We start from the raw sequence: 20130 nt of genomic DNA on the forward strand, positions 1-20130 counted from the left end.
AGTAGAAGTTTTGTTCATTTGAAGCTGTAGAACAGTTGTTTCTCCATATTTAAGGGTTTCATTTACATATTACTTGTTTGCCAGGTTGTTTGATTTTCATCAAGCTAGGATAAAAATCGGGGCGCAGGTGGCTGAGTGGTTTAAGGCACACCCCATGTACGTGGACGGCCCAGGTTCGAATCCAGCCTATGGCCGTTTACCGCACGTCTCTCCCCCACTCTTGTCCCTGTTTCCAACTCTATCCACTATCCTCCTCTATCAAATCAAGGCCCATAAACAGCTAAAATTAAATGTGGATTTTAGTGTGTAGAGGACTCATTCCCTGTGGTGGTTTTGGTCCTTGCACAGTTGTGTGATTGTTTGCTGTGTCTGCAGCCGCCACCTCAGAGGACTGACACCAGATCAGGTGTCATGGCGGGCGCTTGGCCTCCGTGTTACTTGATCACAGTGGAAATTCGTCCTTGATTGAAGCACTAATCAGATGGACCTCACCCAGGGGGATGATGGGAAATGGGCCAGGTGGTTAGCGGGGGAGTGTCACCTTGAAGGATCAGAGAGGGACTAAAACTGAGAGACACCGTTTCTAATTTCTATAATGATCAAGATTATGATAAATGTTTGGTTTGATCACAAACCGCTATCTTGTGGCGTCATAGAAAAAGGCAATCAGAGCAAATAAAGCAAAATAAAGAATCAGTGAAAAGACCCAAACACTAGAAGAATGGAGTATGCACAGCTACGTCTGAAAAAAAACGGAATATCATGTAAAAGTTCATTTTTTTCCTGTGATTTACTTCAAAAAGTTGAATTTTAATTTCTATATTAATCCCATATAAAGTGAAACATTCCAAGAGCTTTTTTGCTTCAATCTTAATGAATGGGGCTCAAAAATCCACTCTAAATATTAGAATACTGTGGAAAAGTCAAAGGTTTCCTGAGCCTTCATTCACACTCTCAGTTCACACAACCACGATCATGGAGAAGACTGCTGACTAGATAAATGTCCAGAGGACAGTCACTGACACTCTGCACATGGAGGGTAAGCCACAGAAGGTCACTGCTGAAAGGCCAGGCTGTTCTCAGAGGCTGGATCAGAGCAGATTCATGAAAGCTGACTGAAGGGAAAAGAGTGGAAGAAAAGGAGACCAACCAACAGAGATGAGCTCAGCCTTCAGAGGACTGACAAAGCTAAACCAAGAACTTAGAGGAGTCAGAGAATCAGGAACCACCACACAGATGGGTCCAGGAGATGGACTACAAGTGTGGAGCCAACCCTGAACCAAAGACGTTATCAGAGTCTCGCCTGAACTAAAGAGAAAAAGAACTGGACCGGTGTGGTCTCTGTGGTCAGAGTGAATTTTGAATTCATTTGTAAATCCAGGTCCCAGAGTAAGGAGGAAGATCAAAGAGGTCCAGAGTCCTTAAGGTCTTGAAGTCCAGGTTTTCCAGTCTTCACAGTCAGTGATGGTTTGGGGTCCCTGTTATCTGCTGCTGTTGGTCCACTGGTCTTTATCAAGTCCAGAGTCCATGCTGTCAGACATCTACCAGGAGTATTACTGTGTTTGACCGGCCAGCCAACTGGTCTGACCTGACCCCCATAGAGGATCTCTGTAAAATGAGAGACTCCAGACCAGCTGACCAGCAGGACCATGGACTTGCACAAAGCAAGGTCTATAAAGACATGGATGAGAGAGTTTGGTGTGGATGAACTTGACTGGCCTGCACAGAGTCCTGACCTCAACCTGATAGAACACCTTTGGGATGAATTAGAGCGGAGACTGAGAGCCAGGCCTTCTGGTCCAACATCAGTGTGTGACCTCACAAATGTGCTTCTGGAAGAATGGTCAAAAATTCCCATAAACACACTCCTAAACCTTGTGGAAAGTCTTCCCAGAAGAGTTGAAGCTGTAATAGTTGCAAAGGCTGGACCGACATCATATTAAACCTTATGGATTAAGAATGGGATGTCACTTAAGTTCATATGCTAGTCAAGGCAGGTGAGTGAATACTTTTGCTAATATAGTGTATAAACACAATACAATAGTTAAAAAAGATTTTTTATAAACAATGGCTCCTCAGAGAGGAATGAATCCATCCAAAAACTGCACGCAAACTCCTACACAATGTGCAAATTGCACTAAAAAGTTGTCAGGGTTCAGTAGGAAACTACTTCTCATGTATTTGTGCATTTTATAATGTGTGTAGGAACTTTATGGCATATCTTGATGATTTAAAGCAAGACATTCCCAGTTTTTGATGCATTGGCTATTATTTGTGTTGCTGTGATATCAAACATTCATCAAGAATCACACTTAAGTTTACCAGTTTATTGTGCAGACTCAAAATGTTGCTTCAAGGTTCCTTGGCCACAGGCAGACTGCTGTTTATCGAACCACATTCTTTGTATGTTAAACCCAGGCAGCACAAACCTTTATGTGATCAAAATAAATGGTTTGGACTTCTACTTGTGCCATTTTTAACAGACTTATATTAGGGATTGGATTTCTTCTTCCAGAATTAAAAGTGGCAAATATTCTTCGAGGATATTAACATCATTCACTGACAGATATAGAAGCCAACAGTGTGGTGAGGCACACAGACACCTGAGGGCTGCCTGACATAGCCCTGAGGGGTGTGAGCTCTAAAATGTGACAACAGAAAGCCGATCTGAAGCCGAAAGCATCAAACCTCTGCTGACATTTGGATGATTTAAATAAAGGTCAGGACTTTACACTCTCACTGACGTCTGTCTCTGATTACACAGCAGAAAGGTGGCAGACGACATCTCACATACTCAGATTTAAAGACAAATCAGACTGTCATCACTGCAGTGACCCCAGTGTCTGACACCAAGTTTAAAACCTCAGAATATCCAACAATATACCTACTTAATACTGCAGCAATACAAGAAGAAATCCAAGGTACCAAATATTTGGTCAATCTTTTGTTAATGCCCCAAAAAATGCAGGCTAACTCATTCCCATTGGCTAAATTTGAGGGACAAAAACACACTGGCTTAAATGGACTGATAGCTTTCCCTTTTATTCAGTTTTATTATGATAATAAATCATGAAATCATTTACATTTATAATCTTCTGATTTGTCAATCAAATAACTGATGAAAAATGTCCCTTTTTAAGGACCAAACATTTCAAGCACAATCCCTCACATTGCCTAAATTGCACAAAGAAAACATTGGCAACAATTTGGCAGAGCTGGAAAAATTGCAAGACTCCTCCTCAAGTAAAAGGACAGTTACTTTGGTGAAAGTGTACTCAAGTATTAGTTTAAGTCCTGGCCTGTATAGTTAAAGTAAAAGCATTTCATTTGAAAATGATTTAAATACTGAGTATTGGGGAGCTGTACAGTGAAATATGATCTTTCCTTGTTGACAGGAACAATGTGAGCATTTTAAGCTCCAACCAGGTTGTTTAGGGAAGGGGGTGTAAGGGTCAGACCTTCAGGGGTGCTCAGCTCCTCAAGAAATACACAACATGTGTCTTTCCATGGAAGTGTTCTGTGTTCCTGATAAACCACTCAAGAACCACTTCCTTTTTTGTTCAATTTCTCAGAGGTGCTTAATCTTCCTGAAGCTATGGAGTAAGTTTTGTAGATGGGACTTTGTACAAAATTCACGTTTGCCAGTCATATAATACTCTAACGTTCATTAAGTTGTCTCAGCAGAGTTTAAGGGACCCATTTAATATGTTTTGTATGAAGATGAATGCTAGCAGAAGATCAGATTAGCTATGTTAGCACAATAAATTCTCCATAAAGTTTCATTAAGTTGGTTAAATTTGGTTGTTGAGATCTGTAAATATTATTAAAGTAACCCACAGTGTCTTGTCATTTCAAAATGTTCACAATTTTGTGTGTGTGGGTGTGTATATTCTTCTTCCATAAAAGAAGCTAGCTAAGTTAGAATAGAGTTCCTCCACTACAACTCCCAGCATGCCTTGTGTTCGTTCTCGCGCTCTCCTCCTTTCACGAACGGTTCTGTTGACAGTATTCTGACACTTCGGCTCTAAGAACTCTTCGTCTCGTCTTTGTTTCACGATGTAACTTTTACTTCTGTTAAAGGACAGCAGTGTCGAAGGTAAGAATAAACCGTTATCTGACATTTAGAAAGAGGGAAACGAGTTTTTTTCACCGAACTAGTGAATTTAAATCAACATGCTAACATGGAAGCTAGCAGCCCGTGTATCCGTCTCTATGGTAACGGGCTCTTTCCTCTGGGACGGGTCTCATCTCAGTGAAAAGAAACAAGCGTTTAAAGTTAATTTAAATATTGAATATTTTCGCTTTCTACTTAATGTATATAAATTAGCCTCCAAGACTCAATTTCAAGTAAATTTCAGCACTTTTACCGAGAAAAGTAATCTTTTAATGGGGAAAATAATCAGCATATCAAACAAAAATCACCATCAACAACTGTCCAAAAACAGTTTTGTTTTTTTTTTTTAACTTTTTTATTTATTAACTTGATTCATCAAACAGTTGTAGTTGATGTCTTTCTGGCCTCTTTTGTTCAAAATAACTGCTATATTAAGTAAATAATTTATTTGCCATACCTTTAGCTTTACACAATATAAACAATACAGAATAAAATTCCATTCAAACAAATTCTCTTAACTTTACATTCACACTGTTACCGCAATAAATATTCATTTTTTGAGTAGTTTAATGTTAAGAAAAAATAAAACACTGGATATCTTTCAATAAGTTAGATAGTTTAAGAATCTTTCCTTTTGTAAATTTAATATACATCCCCAATTTAAATACAGTTGGGGCGCTGTGTAAGACGTAAATTAAAACAAAAGTCAGTGATGGTCAGATCTCATAAACCCATGTTTTATTCACAGTAGAACATAAACGAGATATCAGATGTTGAAACTGAGACATTTCATGAAAACATATTTGCTCATTTTAAATTTGACGGCAGCAACACATCTCACAAAAGTGGGGACAGGGCAAGAAAAGGCTGGAAAAGAAAGTGGTACAAATGAATAACAGCTGGAGAAGCATTTTACAACTAATTAGGTTGATTGGCAACAGGTCAATATCATGACTGTGTATTAAAGAAGCTTTTTAGAGAGGCAGAGTCTCTCAGAAGTAAATATGGGAAGAGGTTCTCCAATCTGAGAAAAACTGAGTCCAAAAATTGTGGAACAATTGCTGAAAAATGTTCCTCAACATAAAATAGTGAACACTTTGAATATCCCACATCTACAGTCCATAATATGAAAAGATGCAGAGAATCTGGAGAAATCTCTGTGAGCAAGGGTCAAGGCTGAAGGGCCCCTCAGGGGCCACTGCATTAAAAGCAAGCATGATTCTGTACTGGAAATTACTGCATGGGCTCAGGAACGCTTGGCCGTAGGCCGTTCCATCCACAAATGACAGTTAAAGCTGGATCATGGAAACAAGAAGCCATATGTGAACAGGATCCAGAAAACTGCTGTCTTCTCTGGACCAAAGCTCATTTAACATAGACTGAGGAAACATGGAAAACTGATATTTACAGATACCAATCATGTACCACCATTCTGCCAAACTGTAGAAAGCATCCATGCTTATCTCTTGTTGCAGGAGTTGTTGGTGTTATGAATAAGTATGAGGTCGGCCGTCAGATTGGAGAGGGAGCGTTTGGTAAAGCCTTTCTGGTTCGAGACAAAGGTGAAGGTGAAAGTAGACAGTGTGTGGTCAAACAGATCAACCTCAGAAAGGTAAGACAGCTGCAGAATTTCAAGACTTGTATGGAGCTAAATTCTTTTCGATATTAGAGGATTTAATTATTTCCAGTGTCCCAAGGTAGATAATAACATGATAGTGTACTGCAGCTGTCATCCTAGACTGCAGGATGACATCATCAGTAAGCTGCTGCAGAGAAATGTATTAAAAATGCTGAAAAAGCTTAATGTTGCTCATCAAATATATTTCTGAATAAGTTTACAACCTCCTATGCATGAGTGGTAATTACATATGGATTTAAATAAGAAAATATACCTGGCTGGCCTGCCCGGGTGTCATCTATCACTGTCAAAAATTATTTTACATCATGCATTTTGTATCATTTTTGCAGGGACATGTATTAAAATATTTTCTTTAGTCTGCAGGGAAAGACTATCTTTACAGCAGGATATATTTTAAATGATATTCCTGGGCTATTTTTATGCAAATAATTTTCCCTTTATGTTAAAAACTGCTATTGCTGTATGATGATTGCTATAAAGGTTAACATGGATCGTGCAACTTGAACATGAACAAGAGCAATATTAAGCCACAAAAACAACAATGTAGGAATGATGATTGTGGGATAGAAATGCTTCATCAGCGGGTAAAGTCCTGTCTTCATGATTATAAGTCCACTATATAACAGACTGCAGAACATCTTATATTCATTCCTAGAGAAGGTTTGTTCATGAATGTAGAGTTAGAAGAAAACAGCTATTCTCCTTATTGCAGAACGTTCATTTCCATGACCAGAGTTAGCCATAATCTCTCAGAAATCATGTTAAAGGAGAAAAGTCTGCACTTTTTGCTTTTCTATCCAGATGTCAGCGAGGGAAAAGGAAGCATCGAAGAAAGAGGTTACTCTGCTATCCAAGATGAAACACCCAAACATCGTCACCTTTATCGACTCATTTCAAGGTGAGAATGGTGGCGAATATACTAGAAGATTTAAACTAACATGATGTTTATAATGTCCATCTGTGTGTAGAGAGGGGCAGCCTTTACATCTTGATGGAGTACTGCGACGGAGGAGATTTAATGAAGAAGATCAACATGCAGAGAGGAGTCTACTTTTCTGAGGAGCAGGTACACAGGGAGGGAGAGGATTTAGTTTTTCAGAATACAAGTCATACTGAGAGAAAAAGTGTGTGTTTTTCAGGTCATTAATTGGTTTGTTCAGATTTGCCTCGGACTCAAACACATCCACGACAGGAAGATCCTTCACAGAGACATCAAATCTCAGGTATCTGCCTTACTTCACACATCACATCTCCTGCTTTCACCTCAGAATCAGATCATTCATAATGTTAGACATGAGAGTTCAGTGGACAGTTCAGTGGAGTGTCTTTTGAAAATGACTTCTGATGTTCCCTGAAAATGTCCCCTGTTAAGCTGCATTTGTGAACACAAATGGCAGAGTTTTCACCCTGCTAGCTCTCAGGTATTTTCCCCTCCTTCATCCTCCATTGACTAACAGGCAAACAGCAGGGGAAACTCACTGCTGTGAGGGACAAGTGTGAACATCAAGTAAGGAAAGTTTCAGGGGAGGTTACCCTTATTTTTTTGTTCTGGAAGTGTCAGGACTTCATGTGTAAGGGTCTGTATTCATAGCTGGTGCTTTTAGCGTTTGCAGCACTCATGACCTCAGTTTCAGAGCAATTCTAACTATTATTTACTTTTCATAGGTTGAAAATGTTGACTTTTGCTTTCCCTGTAAGTATTGGTAATGCTGTCTTGTAAAGGCACCATGGACTTCATATTTTTCTTTACTGAAGGAAATGTAAATAAAAAGAAGAAAACACTGTAACATAAGCATCAGCTGTAAACAAGAAAACTTCACCTTCTTAAAGAAGAGTCAGATTAGTTTCTCTTCCATTATTATCAGAAGTCCCACCCCTTGTTGATTTTAATTGGCCAGCACTGTTCTAAAGGTTTAACTTTTTTCAACTACAGTGCTGTGAAAAAGTATTTTTCCCTCTTTCTGATTCCTGATTTTTTTGCATATTTATCACACTTAAATGTTTATGATCATCAAACCAGTTTTAATATCTCACAAAGACAACCCAAGTAAATACAAAATACAGTTTCTAAATGATGATTTTATTTATTAAGGGGAAGAAAATCCAAACCTATCTGGCCCTGTGTGAAAAAGTAGCAGGACCTGGACCACATGCTGGGATGGAACAATGAAGTCTGCTGTCTACCAGAAAATCCTGAAGGCCAACGTCCGGCCATCAGTTCATGACCTTAGGCTCAAGTGCTCTTGGGTTATGCAGGGACAACCCAAAACCTACCAGCAAGTCCACCTCTGAATGGCTGAAGAAAAACAAAATTAAGGTTTTGGAGTGGCCAAATCAAAGTCTGGACTTAAATCCACTTGAGATGCTGTGGTGTGACCTTCAATGGGCAGCTCATGCGGGAAAACCCTCCAATATGGCTGAGTTAAAACAATTCTGTGAAGAAGAGTGGGCCAACATTCCTCCACAGCGATGTGAAAGACTCATCACCAGTTATCACAAACACTTGATTCCAGTTATTGCTGCCAAGGGTGGAACAACCAGTTATTAGGTTTAGGGGGCAATTACGTTTTCACACAGGGCCAGATAGGTTTGAATTTTTTCCCCTAATAGATAAAATCATCATTTAGAAACTGCATTTTGTATTTACCTGGGTTGTCTTTGTGAAATATAAAAATTGGTTTGATGATCCAAAACATTTACAGTTGAAACCAGAAGTTTACATACACTATATAAAAAGGCACATAAACTTTTTTTTCTCACCGTCTAACATTAAATCAGATTAAACTTTTCCTGTTTTTGGTCAATTAGGATTACCAAAATTATTTCTATTTGCTAAATGCCAGAATAATGAGAGAGATCATTTTTTAGACAATTTTTTATTATTTTCTTGAGAGTCAGAAGTTTACATACATTTCATTAGTATTTGGTAGCATTGCCTTTAAACTGTATGACTTGGGTCAAACGTTTTGGATATGCTTCCACAAGCTTCTCACAATAGTTTGCAGGAATTTTGGCCCATTCCTCCTGGCAGAACTGGTGTAACTGAGCCAAGTTTGTAGGCCGCCTTGCTTGCACATGCCTGTTCAGCTCTGCCCATAAATTGTTAACGGGATTGAGATCAGGGCTTTGTGATGGCCACTCCAAAACATTGACTTTGTTATCCTTAAGCCGGTTTGCTTAGGGTCATTGTCCATTTGGAAAACCCATTTGCGCCCAAGCTTGAACTTCCTGGCTGATGTCTTGAGATGTTGCTTCAGTATTTCCACATAATGTTCTTTCCTCATGATGCCATCTATTTTGTGAAGTGCACCAGTCCCTCCTGCAGCAAAACAACCCCACAACATGATGCTGCCACCCCCATCTTTCACAGTTGGGATGGTGTTCTCAGGCTTGCAAGCTTCCCCCTTTTTTCTCCAAATGTAACGATGGTCATTATGGCCAAAAAGTTCCAATTTAGTTTCGTTAGACCACAGAACATGGCTCCAAATATTAAGTTCTTTGTCCCTGTGTGCATTTGCAAACTGTAATCTGGCTTTTTTATGTTTCTTTTGGAGTAATGGCTTCTTCCTGGGAGAGTGGCCTTTCAGCCCATGTCGGTACAGGATTCGTTTGACTGTTGATAATGACACACTCTTACCAGCTTCAGCCAGCATCTTCACAAGGTCTTTTGCTTTTGTTCTTGGGTTGAGATGCACTTTTCGGACCAAAGCACGTTCATCTCTGGGACACAGAACCCGTCTCCTTCCTGAGCGGTATGATGGCTGGACATTCCCATGGTGTTTATACTTGCGTATCATTTTTTGAACAGATGAACGTGGCACCTTCAGGCATCTGGAAATTGCACCCAAGGATGAACCAGACTTGTGCAAGTCCACAATTCTCTTCCTGATCTCTTTTGATTTTCCCATGATGTTACACAAAGAAGCAGTGTGTTTCAGGTGTGCCTTAAAATACATCCACAGGTGTGCCTCTGATTAACTCAAATGTTGTCAATAAACCTATCAGAGGCTTCCAAAGACATGACATCATCATCTGGGCTTTCCCAAATTGTTTAAAGGCATAGTAATCTTAGTGTATGTAAACTTCTGACTCTCAAGAAAATAATAAAAAAATGTCAAAAAAAAATCCTTTTCTCATTATTCTGGCATTTAGCAAATAGAAATAATTTTGGTAATCCTAATTGACCAAAAACAGGAAAAGTTTAATCTGATTTAAAACGTAGGCAGTGAGAAAAAAAAGTTTATGTGGCTTTTTATATAGTGTATGTAAACTTCTGGTTTCAAGTGTAAGTGTGACAACTATGCAAAAAACTCAGGGATCAGAGAGTGGGCAAAGTCTCTCAGTGGTGTTGTTCTCCTGTGATGTTCTATATAAATGAAGTCTGTCAGTGGTGTAGTTTTCCTGTTATGTTGTATATAAATGAAGTCTGCCAGTGGTGAAGTTTCTGTGGTTTCTTGGACAGACTCTTGTTTGTCCTCGGCCTTACTCAGTCCTTACATGCTGCATATCTGTTTAACCTTGTGTTTGATAAACAACATGATCCACAGAGCCCCAGGTTAAGATTTTTAATTAACTAGAGTCGTCGTCACAAGGACGGAGGATTGAGGGGCTGAACCGTCCACTGCTCTGCTTTATTCTGAACAAAGAGCTCGCTGTGTGCCAACTCCCAGAATAACTCTGAGTGACCACAGACTGCTGCTGTGTTTGCCGCCGTCACTATCTATCATCACAGACGGGGCCGGTGGCTGGCACACAGACGTGCTTTCACCGCTCTGCTCTCTCTCTGGTTTAGAATATCTTCCTCACCAACGGAGGGATGAAAGTGAAGCTGGGGGACTTTGGAATCGCAAGAATGTTGAATAAGTAAGTCAGTGTCATCTTCGCTCACACGGTGCAGCTGTTTATCACTGAGCGCTCTGTAACACATGGACAACCTCCAAACAAGTCATTATCATTCCACTCACTCGACCAGGACACGTAAACACGCATGACGGTGGTCTGTGAGACTCTAGGAACAGAAACTAATCTTAAACACAGTATTTACATTTACATGGACTACAGGATAGGGATGCACCAATGAATCAGCTCAACATCAGTATCAACCTTGTTAACAAACATCAGACATCTGCAAATAAGGCAGCATGAGCAGATCAGTAGCTGATGTTTATCTGTGGCAGTGTTAACCCATTAAAGCCTGAAAACACAAATTGTAGCTAGAAAATTCTCATTTTTTTGGAACTGAAATGTTTGTTTCACTTTCTACTGAAATAAAAAAAAAATCCAAATTTCCATAAAATTTAACATACAGTCATGGACGAAAGTATTGGCACCCCTGGAATTTTTCCAGAAAATACACCATTTCTCTGTTTACAGAAAACAGAATGAGGCCCACAAAAAAAGAACACAGTACCTACAGTCAAACATGGTGGAGGTTCAAGGATGTTTTGGGCTTGTTTTGCTGCCTCTGGCGCTGGGTGCCTTGACTGTGTACAAGGAGTCATGAAATCTGGAGACTATCAAAAAATTTTGGGCCACAATGTAGGGCCTAGTGTCAGAAAGCTGGGTCTGCATCAGAGCTCATGGGTGTTCCAGCAGGACAATGACCCCAAACATACCTCAAAAAGCACCAAGAAATGGTTGGAGACAAAGTGCTGGAGAGTTCTGAAGTGGCCGGCAATGAGTCCGGATCTAAATCCCATTGAAAACCTTTGAGAAATCTCAAAATTGCTGTGGTAAGAAGGCCCCCTTCAAATCTGAGAGACCTGGAGCAGTTTGCAAAAGGAGAGTGGTCCAAAATTAAAGTTGAGAGGTGTAAGAAGCTTGTTGATTGCTATAGGAAGCAATTGGTTTCAGTTATTGTTTCCCAAGGGTGTGCAACCAAATATTAAGTTGAGGGTGCCAATAATTTTGTCCGGCCCATTTTTTGAGTTTAGTGTAAAATTATGTCAATTTTGTCTTTTTTCTTTGGATTTTTTGTGTTGTTCCAATGCACATAAAGGAAATAAACATGTGTATACCTAAAACATTTGTAATTGCAACAATTTCTGCGAGAAATGGTGTGTTTTTTCTGGAAAAATTCCAGGGGTGCCAATACTTTCGTCCATGACTGTATATGTTTTGTATCTCATTTGATACATTAGCTACATTCTTGGTAACTGATAATCCACTGAGGGCATTTTTATCATTCTTAAGATTGTATTCAGAAGTTTTTTTTTTTAGTATTTTATTGATACTATTAATGAGATAGAGGTATCATAAAAGTATGTATCGGTACAACAGGCTTTAAGGGGTTAATTTGGCAGCTGTTTTCAGTCTAGTCTTTGAATTTAAATTACCTTTAGTTTTAGTCACATTTTAGTCATTTTAAACTAGGGATGAAAGATATTGTATATTTCCAATATCCTTATGCTGATATTCCAGAACTCATTTTAGCCAATACTGATACTAATATATGGTATTTAAAACCCTTCCTAGTAAAAAAAAAAAAAACTCTAAGTGTCTCCATTTTAGAGAGAGGCTGAGTCAGTCAGAGCTGAGAGAGGAGTGGGGAAGTAGACAGTCTGGTTCGTTTATGTTTGGGGCTTCATCCGAATGTTCAGGGCTCACAGTGGACCTCCTTGAGTGTGTGATACCTTACAAAACCACCTATACCTGTTGGCACAGTCAGACATCTGCTGACACTAAAGCTGATATATGATTTATACTGCTGATATGTACAGGTGATATATCGGCTGTAAAGGTGCATCCCTATTTTTAATCATAATTTTAGTCAATAAAAAGTCCACACATTTAAGTCTTGCAAGTACGTCAATGGATTTTAATTTCTTAACAAATTGTTTTTACATGTTCAATTAACCATATTGTTAAATAACAACAATGTAAAAAATTCATAATAATGCACTGTCAACACTTTAATTGATGATTGATGTACACTGATGATATACTGACATATCTTATATGCACTGTGGGGAAATATCATGGATTGTGAATGTCCAGCAGTCACACACTAACATGTTAGTCTCTTTAAAAAAACAACCCAACCCCACCCTATTATACTGGACAATATTGTGATTTGCAATATGTGATTACAATAAAATCCATTAATGGTATCATGAGTCTGCTTTCTTGGTTATTAAGGAAAAATTAGAGAAAAATGATTTTGATGTGTGTATTTATCATTTAAAACATACAAATACTAAGTGGCATTAAAGAATACAAAGACTCAAGTTTACACAGTACTGCTTTTCAAAACAACTTGATATTTTCCCACCCAATAAAAGCAAGTTTTTCTTTTTCTGAAAATAAACATACTTTTACAAAGAGCAATAGTGGCACTATTGTAAACTTACAGGCTTTTCTGCAGGCCTTTCAAGTACTAATGAATACAAAAATAATTGCAGCCTGATATGCGCTTATCTAATTGCATTGCTAATATTGCAATTGCAATTACAATTACATTTATCATGTAACATTTGCTTTTTTTACCAAAGATCTTATTTTAGCTAGTCTTAGTCTAGTCTTCATCATGGAAAAAAGTCAGCGACTGACATCTTTTATTATTGAGCAGAAAACATCACCATTTTAACAAACTCTCATGTGTTTCGATGGTTAAACATGAGAGAAAATGTTGGTATGGGAGGACTTAAACCAAAAGAAGCAGTAAAAATACTCGATTTAATTCTTGGTTTAAATGTTAAACTCATAAATCAGCCAAAGAATTGACCTTTAACTGTGGTCATGACACACATGGGTACCGATATTCATGCATATTGCACAAAAACCGAGTCCCTAGACTGACTTTTGGGGGCACCGCAGAGCCATTTTGTGATGCACAAAAACATTGCATCTACTGGGGCTGAATTTGTGCAAAATTAGGTGACTTTTGTAGAATGTTAAAGCTTCCAAATTAGTTGTTTTTTGACATAATAATAAGAAGATGAAGAAGAGTAATGTCTTACATTTCATAAGGGTCCTCACTCAGAGGTTGATTCTCTTGAAAAAAATTTGATGTTGGCTTTGGCTAAATTGTAATTGTAACATTGGTATCTGCCCTGATTTTCACCATCTATTTTTTTTTACATGAATATCCTAGATTTGATTTGGTTTGTTAGTATCCCATGGTCATGTAAACATCCTATGATATGCTTGGTCTTGGTCAAAAAAATGATCAGACCAGCATTATTTGAGGAGAAAGAGGCGGAACTACAGGTCAAAGCCTGTAAACAATGGCTGCCGGTGAAGAGATCAGCGTGGATGCAGCCGTTTGATCAGAATTGGACATTTCTTTATAAAAGAAGAACACTAAAAGATTTTTATGGTGGAAAAGATGGTTTTGCTCTTCTCCTGACCAGCTTAAGCAAGAGTTTGATTTACCAACAGGCTCCACTGGTAGTGAACAATCAAGCTTGCATTAGGTAGTCACTCCTACTGGGTCACAGTTTTTATTTCCTTTTCAGTGGTTTTGGCTAGGTTAATAATTGATGACCAATTTGAGGATGAACTCATTTAGCAAGTTGTTTGTTGTTTATTGCATTGTTTGTCCTGTGTTTGCAGCACCATGGAGCTGGCCAGGACTTGTGTCGGGACGCCGTATTACCTCTCCCCAGAGATCTGTGAGAATCGACCCTACAATAATAAGACGTATGTAAGGTTGTCTGTCACAACTCACAACCAGAAACAACAGAAGCTTAGAAATACAGTTCTCTGACATCTCTTTTATTTAACAGGTTGAAAAAGCTTTGACTTGGCTCAACAAAGCATCCTGTTTTCAGTAAAATACCAAAAATCTCCTGAAGAGACGATTAATCTCACTGATGTTGTCCTAAAAGCAGAAGGAAGTCAGCTGTTTCAAGTTCTGACTCAAATTGGAGCTTGTTTTGCTGAAATGTGGTTAACTTCCTCAGTTTCCCATCACAAACATTTAAGAGATTGAAATATTTTAAAGAGAAAAAAGCTTTAGTCAGCTTTAAGAATATTAAAGATACATGATGTACAGCATTCATTGAAAAAGCACTATTCATTCTCCTTAAAAGTCTTTTTTTTTACAGAAATGGTCAGCAGCTTTCCAAAGTCATAGTTTGACGAGTGTCACACATCCTAACACAATCTGTTTCCTCTACAAAATGCTGACGTTTTCTGCACTCAAACAGCTGAAAGAGAATAGATGTGTCGGACCAGGGTTTCCAAACATTTCTATGCAAATGACACCCAGGAAGGATTAGTTGCTGGTAGCTCAACTCTTTCCAAATTTTCTAAATTTATTGCACATTACAACATAAAATATCACAAACGTAGCACAGACTGTGGGGTGGTGCAGTAGTTAGTGCGGATGCCTCACAGCAAAAGGGTCCTGGTTTAGATCCTAGTCTGCCTTTCTTTGTGGAGTTTGCATGTTCTCCCTGTTCATGCGTGAGTTCTCTCTTGGTTCTCTAGAGTTCTCCCATGGACCAAAACATGCTTGTTGGGTTAACTGATAAGTTGTCCAGGTGTGAGTTACAGCGTGCCTGGTGGTTTTCTTTGTATGTTAGCCAAGGTGACTAGTCCATGGTGTAACCACACCTCCCACCCAGTGACAGCAGAGATTAGCTCCAGTCCCCCTTGAACAGGATACGTGGTGTAGAAAATGGATGCAGTGATGTAACCTAAGTCTTCTAAATACCTTTCCTTATTTTTATTGATAATTGATAATATTATTTATTAATTTCAGTGAGTGTCTATTTTATATACAGTCTTATTATTTACATCTTGACAATAATCAACAGTAAAAACACCAAGATAGGGTTCACACTGTCTTGTACTAACACAGTGTGTAGTATCAAATAGTGCTGTCAATCATGTAGTTGTTTGTTTTCCTCTGCCTTCAGTCCCAGCCGGGTGGAGTCGTCTCCTTTGGTCAGTTCAGGGAGTTTCCTGTTAACTGTTTCCTACAAAAACAAAGCAGAGATTAAATTAGCCTGTTTATCATTGTGATGTTCATTAAACTGTTAGTCACACCCATCTGGAACCAGAACAATCCTCCACTAAACCACAAAAACTAATTTTGATCAAACACTGACAGCTACATGCTCTGCTGCTGATTATCTGTGAAAGTCCTGCCACAACATTTGGTTTTTATTGTTGTTTGGAGCAAAATGTCCCAGTAATAAATATTGAGACTGTGATTTCATGCTAACATTACTCTGTTAACTCTCACATCTTTCTTTAATGGCATGCATGTTTTAGGTTTTGGTGTTGTCAGAGGAAACTTTCTTTGGATGAAGACTGACATTAATGACAAATACTAGAGAGTAAATGTTAGAAGATATACGTCTGTTTTTTTAAGTATCTTATAACTCCTAAGGTTGTAGTTTGTAAAATCATATGCCCCTTGTTGGCCCCTAGGACCCCTATGTTTCTATCAGCTGATCTTTCCCATCCTCTCTCTCCTGAGCACATCAGAATCAGACACACAGTCTAACAACAATACCAAAATATATGCAGGAGAGAAGTCATCAAAAAGGATTCCAGCCAGTGCCCCTGGCCATTAGTCTACTTCCAGTCCTCACGAGAGTATAGTAAGACTGGTAGGACTAAGGACTGAGAGACTCTAACTTTCGTCTGCATGCTTAGTTACTGTGAGCGCCACAACTTGCTCAGCGAACCCATCAAAGCCAAATCTGCAGTTGAGCCAGCTGTCTCAGTCAGCAGATTGTCAGATTATGCTGCCACAGTACATAAACCACCCTGACCATTCAGAGACACAGATTCAGTGGCAGCATCCAAGGTGTCCCCAAAGGTCTGGATCCTTGTTTCAGACCAGGAGACATGCATTCCCAATGCTCCAGCCTCCTCACTTAGCAGGTTCAGAGAGAGGACATCTACAGTCTGCACAAGGATCACAGCATCATCAGCAAAGTCAAGATCAGTGATCTGGAAGTCACTAAACAACACTTCAAAGTTCTTGGCCCCTGATACACCCCGTTATCCAGCTCATACAGGCACTGAGGAGCATAGGAGCTAAGACGCACCCCTGCCTCACCCTAGAATCTACTGGGAAGAAGTCAGAGGTCAAACCACCACACTTCACATCCCTCTCTGGACCAGAATATAGAGCAGACAACAGCTGGATAAGAGTCTGTGGGATCTCACGGAGCTCCAGAATCCTCCAGGGGGCATCTCTCCTCACCGAGTCGAATGCCTACTGGAAGTCAACACAGGATGTTGGCAACCCTCTTCCAAATAGACACAAACAGGCACAGCAAGAATGCAGTTAGAAATATTTAACACCAATAGCTTAACAACAGAAATAGTATGATTTTCCCTTCTCCTGGATGGACACAGTATGATTTTAAATAATGTTCTGATGTGTGAGGGCCTATAAGAGATATTTATGATACTGATAATAAACCTTAGACAGTGTTGGCTGACTCTCTCAGCTCTTTCTTGGAGTCTGTCCACAATAATTGTCTGTTGGGAATATTTTTACAGGATTTATACAGCGTGTCCGTCTGGGGAAAGTGTCTGTGGGGCTACTGCTGTTATGAAGGATTTATGTTCATGTTTTCTGTTGATCCTAAGTGTTAAACATGCATTCTTGCTGCACCTGTTTTTGTTGCAACTATTTGCAACAATCTTTTCTACCAATGCAAAACATATTTAAGTTAATGTTTGGGCCTCTTTTACCTTTATTTAGATAGGACAGCTGAAGAGAGACAGGGAACATGAGGAAAGAGAATTTAAAAAAAAGACATGCTCCAAACAGTGCTGAGACCAGGAATCGAGCCCCCAACCAGTGTGTCGAGGATTATAACCTCTGTATGTGAGTGCCTGCTCTACCAGCTGAGCTTTGAATATGCATCAGTGTTAGGGTTGCCACCGTAGTATTATATTGCCAACCAAATAATCATTATATTTTTATTTATAACATCCTTATGAATTAAGACAAAGTAGTTTATAGCAGTACTCTTAAATCAGGGAAACAAAGAATAAAAAATTAAGGCTGTAAAAAGGTCCAAAAAAAAAAAAAAAACAGTCAACAGAAAATATGCAACATTTATGCAAAGATGTCTGTCCACTGTAAATCTGTAAAGCTGGATAATTGACCCAACAAGCTGACAGCAGCAACTTTTCCATGTCACTGCAACACTGCCAGTCATTCTGATTGGTAATTCCAAATGTACTACTAACTTGGATGCTAAAAACATAATAAAAGACATTGGTCAGCATGCATCAAACATTAATTAGAATAAAAGCATTTAGACATGTGCAGAGCCTCCATATTGTCTTTTCTCCTGCTAACTCAGCAGCAAATTAAATCAACAACAGCATATATAAACAGAGAGATGTCTAAAAGGAAACTCAGACATTAAAAAATAAACTGATAGCCATCTTCTGTCATCGCTCTCTTGTCCTCTGAGCTCTTGTTTTGGTACAGCAGAGGTCAGAGGAGCTTCCTCTTTCCCACACACAAAAAAACATGTTTGATTTGCTGCTCTCACAGACAGAGCCTGTCCTACTCTAACAGAAGTTTAAGTCTTGAACATAACCCTAGAGTCTTTGGAAGAAAATATCCTCATTCTTAAGATATTTAATGTCAGTAAGACCTTACAGAGTGGGAAAAACAAGAGCAAACACACAGGTTCAAACTTTGTTCAAAACCAAAACAAGAAAATGTCAAAGCAGATGTTTTATTCCTGAACTTTGAAAAGGTCGAACACGGCTTTTCTGTCAGCAGCTTTGGTCAGAAACTTTGCTGCCCTGGATTCTAACATGATGGTTTTGTTTCTGGTGTTTTTTATGACTTTCGCTCAGGGGAAGAGAGGCTAATGTGAAGGCCCGCCCCTCCATCCTGTTTCAACAAGAAATATGTTGAGTTACACAAGAAGAAAAAATGATGCTCGGTGACTTCATAGGAACACTCCCTGATCCTTCAGTGCTGCAAGACATCAACAAAGAGCAGAAAAATACAAAATTACTGAGTTCTAATGTGAACGTTTGGCTCATTAACAGCAGACTGAAGTCAGACCTCTACATGTACTGATGTGTCTCCATGTGTGATCTCTCTGCAGGGATATCTGGTCTCTGGGCTGCGTCCTGTATGAACTCTGCACCCTGAGGCATCCAGTAAGCTGCACCGCACCCTGCAGAACATCAGCAGCTGCTTCACACAGACACACACACACACAGAGCATGAAACCAGGCGACAAACTTTAGTGTAGAAAAAGGAAGCCAGTGAGGAAGTGTAGAAGCATGCAGTTACTCTCATTTCTACTAGAGGCTGTCAGCAGAAGCTGCAGAAGTTCCATCCACACCCATGTTCAAACATCCATTTATACTGCAGAAATAAAGATTTTTACTGAAAATATAAACATGTTTACTGCAGAAATAAACATGTTAACTGCAGAAATACAAATGTTACTGCAAATATGAACATGTTTACTGCAAATATATACATGCTTACTGCAGAAATAAATGTGTTTACTGCCAATATTAACATGTTTACTGTGGAAATAAACATGTTTACTGCAAATAATAACATATTTACTTCAAAAATACACATTATTAGTGCAAATATAAATATGTATACTGCAGAAACAAACATTTTTACTGCAAATATTAACATATTTACAGGAGAAATAAACATGTCTACAGCAGAAATAAACATGTTTACTGCAATTAGAAACATTTTTACAGCAGAAATAAACATGTTTACTACAAATACTAAAAGATTTACTGCAAAAATACATGTTTAGTGTAAATTTAAATATGTTTACTGCAGAAATAAACATTTACTGCAAATATTAACATGTTTACTGCAGAAATAAACATGTTTTCTACAAATATAATCATGTTTACAGCATAAATAAACATGTTAGCTGCCATTATTAACATATTAACTCCAGAAATAGTGAAAATACAAACAAATTTACTGCAAATATTTACATATTGCAGCAGAAATAAAAATGTTTTTAGCCTGCGACTACACGCCATCAGTTGCAGCAGCTCCAGCTTTGTCCAGTACTTTCTAAGTTGGTGCATGACCCAATAATTGTCTAATTTTCTGCAGATCCAGAAAATAAATAATATTCTGGTAGCTGTGACAGGTCAGACCACTACAGACCATACTGCTGTAATGACTTAAGACTGTTTTAATGTTTGTTTAGTGCTTTATCATCTCTGGGGATATGAGATAAATAATTAAACACTTTAAGCACTATTTGCTCAGAATGAGTATGATCTCTGGACCTCTGACAATTTATGAATAAACCTGAGATGTCAGTGTTTGCTGCAGCACTCGGGATAAGTGAAGGGTGTAGTGTACTAGAATTTACTGATATTTTTTGAGGAAAAACATGGAGGGGCTGCATGGTAGTAGCAATGAAAACAGTTTTATTTCTCT

At 38.7% G+C, this 20130-nt stretch overlaps 1 protein-coding gene across 4 annotated transcripts in view; it reads left to right on the forward strand.

Moving 5' to 3' along the window:
* Positions 1 to 3970: 3970 nt before the first annotated feature.
* LOC121522298 (serine/threonine-protein kinase Nek5-like) overlaps positions 3971 to 20130 on the forward strand; it is a 33558-nt gene continuing 17398 nt past the window's right edge. For 2 of the 4 annotated variants that reach the window (XM_041806500.1, XM_041806501.1), the window contains exons 1-8: positions 3971 to 4096; positions 5590 to 5726; positions 6555 to 6651; positions 6722 to 6819; positions 6893 to 6976; positions 10546 to 10616; positions 14307 to 14393; positions 18800 to 18854. In XM_041806500.1, the coding sequence (XP_041662434.1) occupies positions 5604 to 5726; positions 6555 to 6651; positions 6722 to 6819; positions 6893 to 6976; positions 10546 to 10616; positions 14307 to 14393; positions 18800 to 18854 (615 nt within the window). In that variant the 5' untranslated portion in view covers positions 3971 to 4096; positions 5590 to 5603. Of the gene's footprint in view, positions 4097 to 5589; positions 5727 to 6554; positions 6652 to 6721; positions 6820 to 6892; positions 6977 to 10545; positions 10617 to 14306; positions 14394 to 18799; positions 18855 to 20130 lie in introns of those variants that run through there. The other 2 variants (XM_041806502.1, XM_041806503.1) reach the window with 2 other exon arrangements.

This window comes from Cheilinus undulatus, linkage group 15, assembly GCF_018320785.1.
Source record: "Cheilinus undulatus linkage group 15, ASM1832078v1, whole genome shotgun sequence".
Lineage (NCBI taxonomy): Eukaryota > Metazoa > Chordata > Actinopteri > Labriformes > Labridae > Cheilinus > Cheilinus undulatus.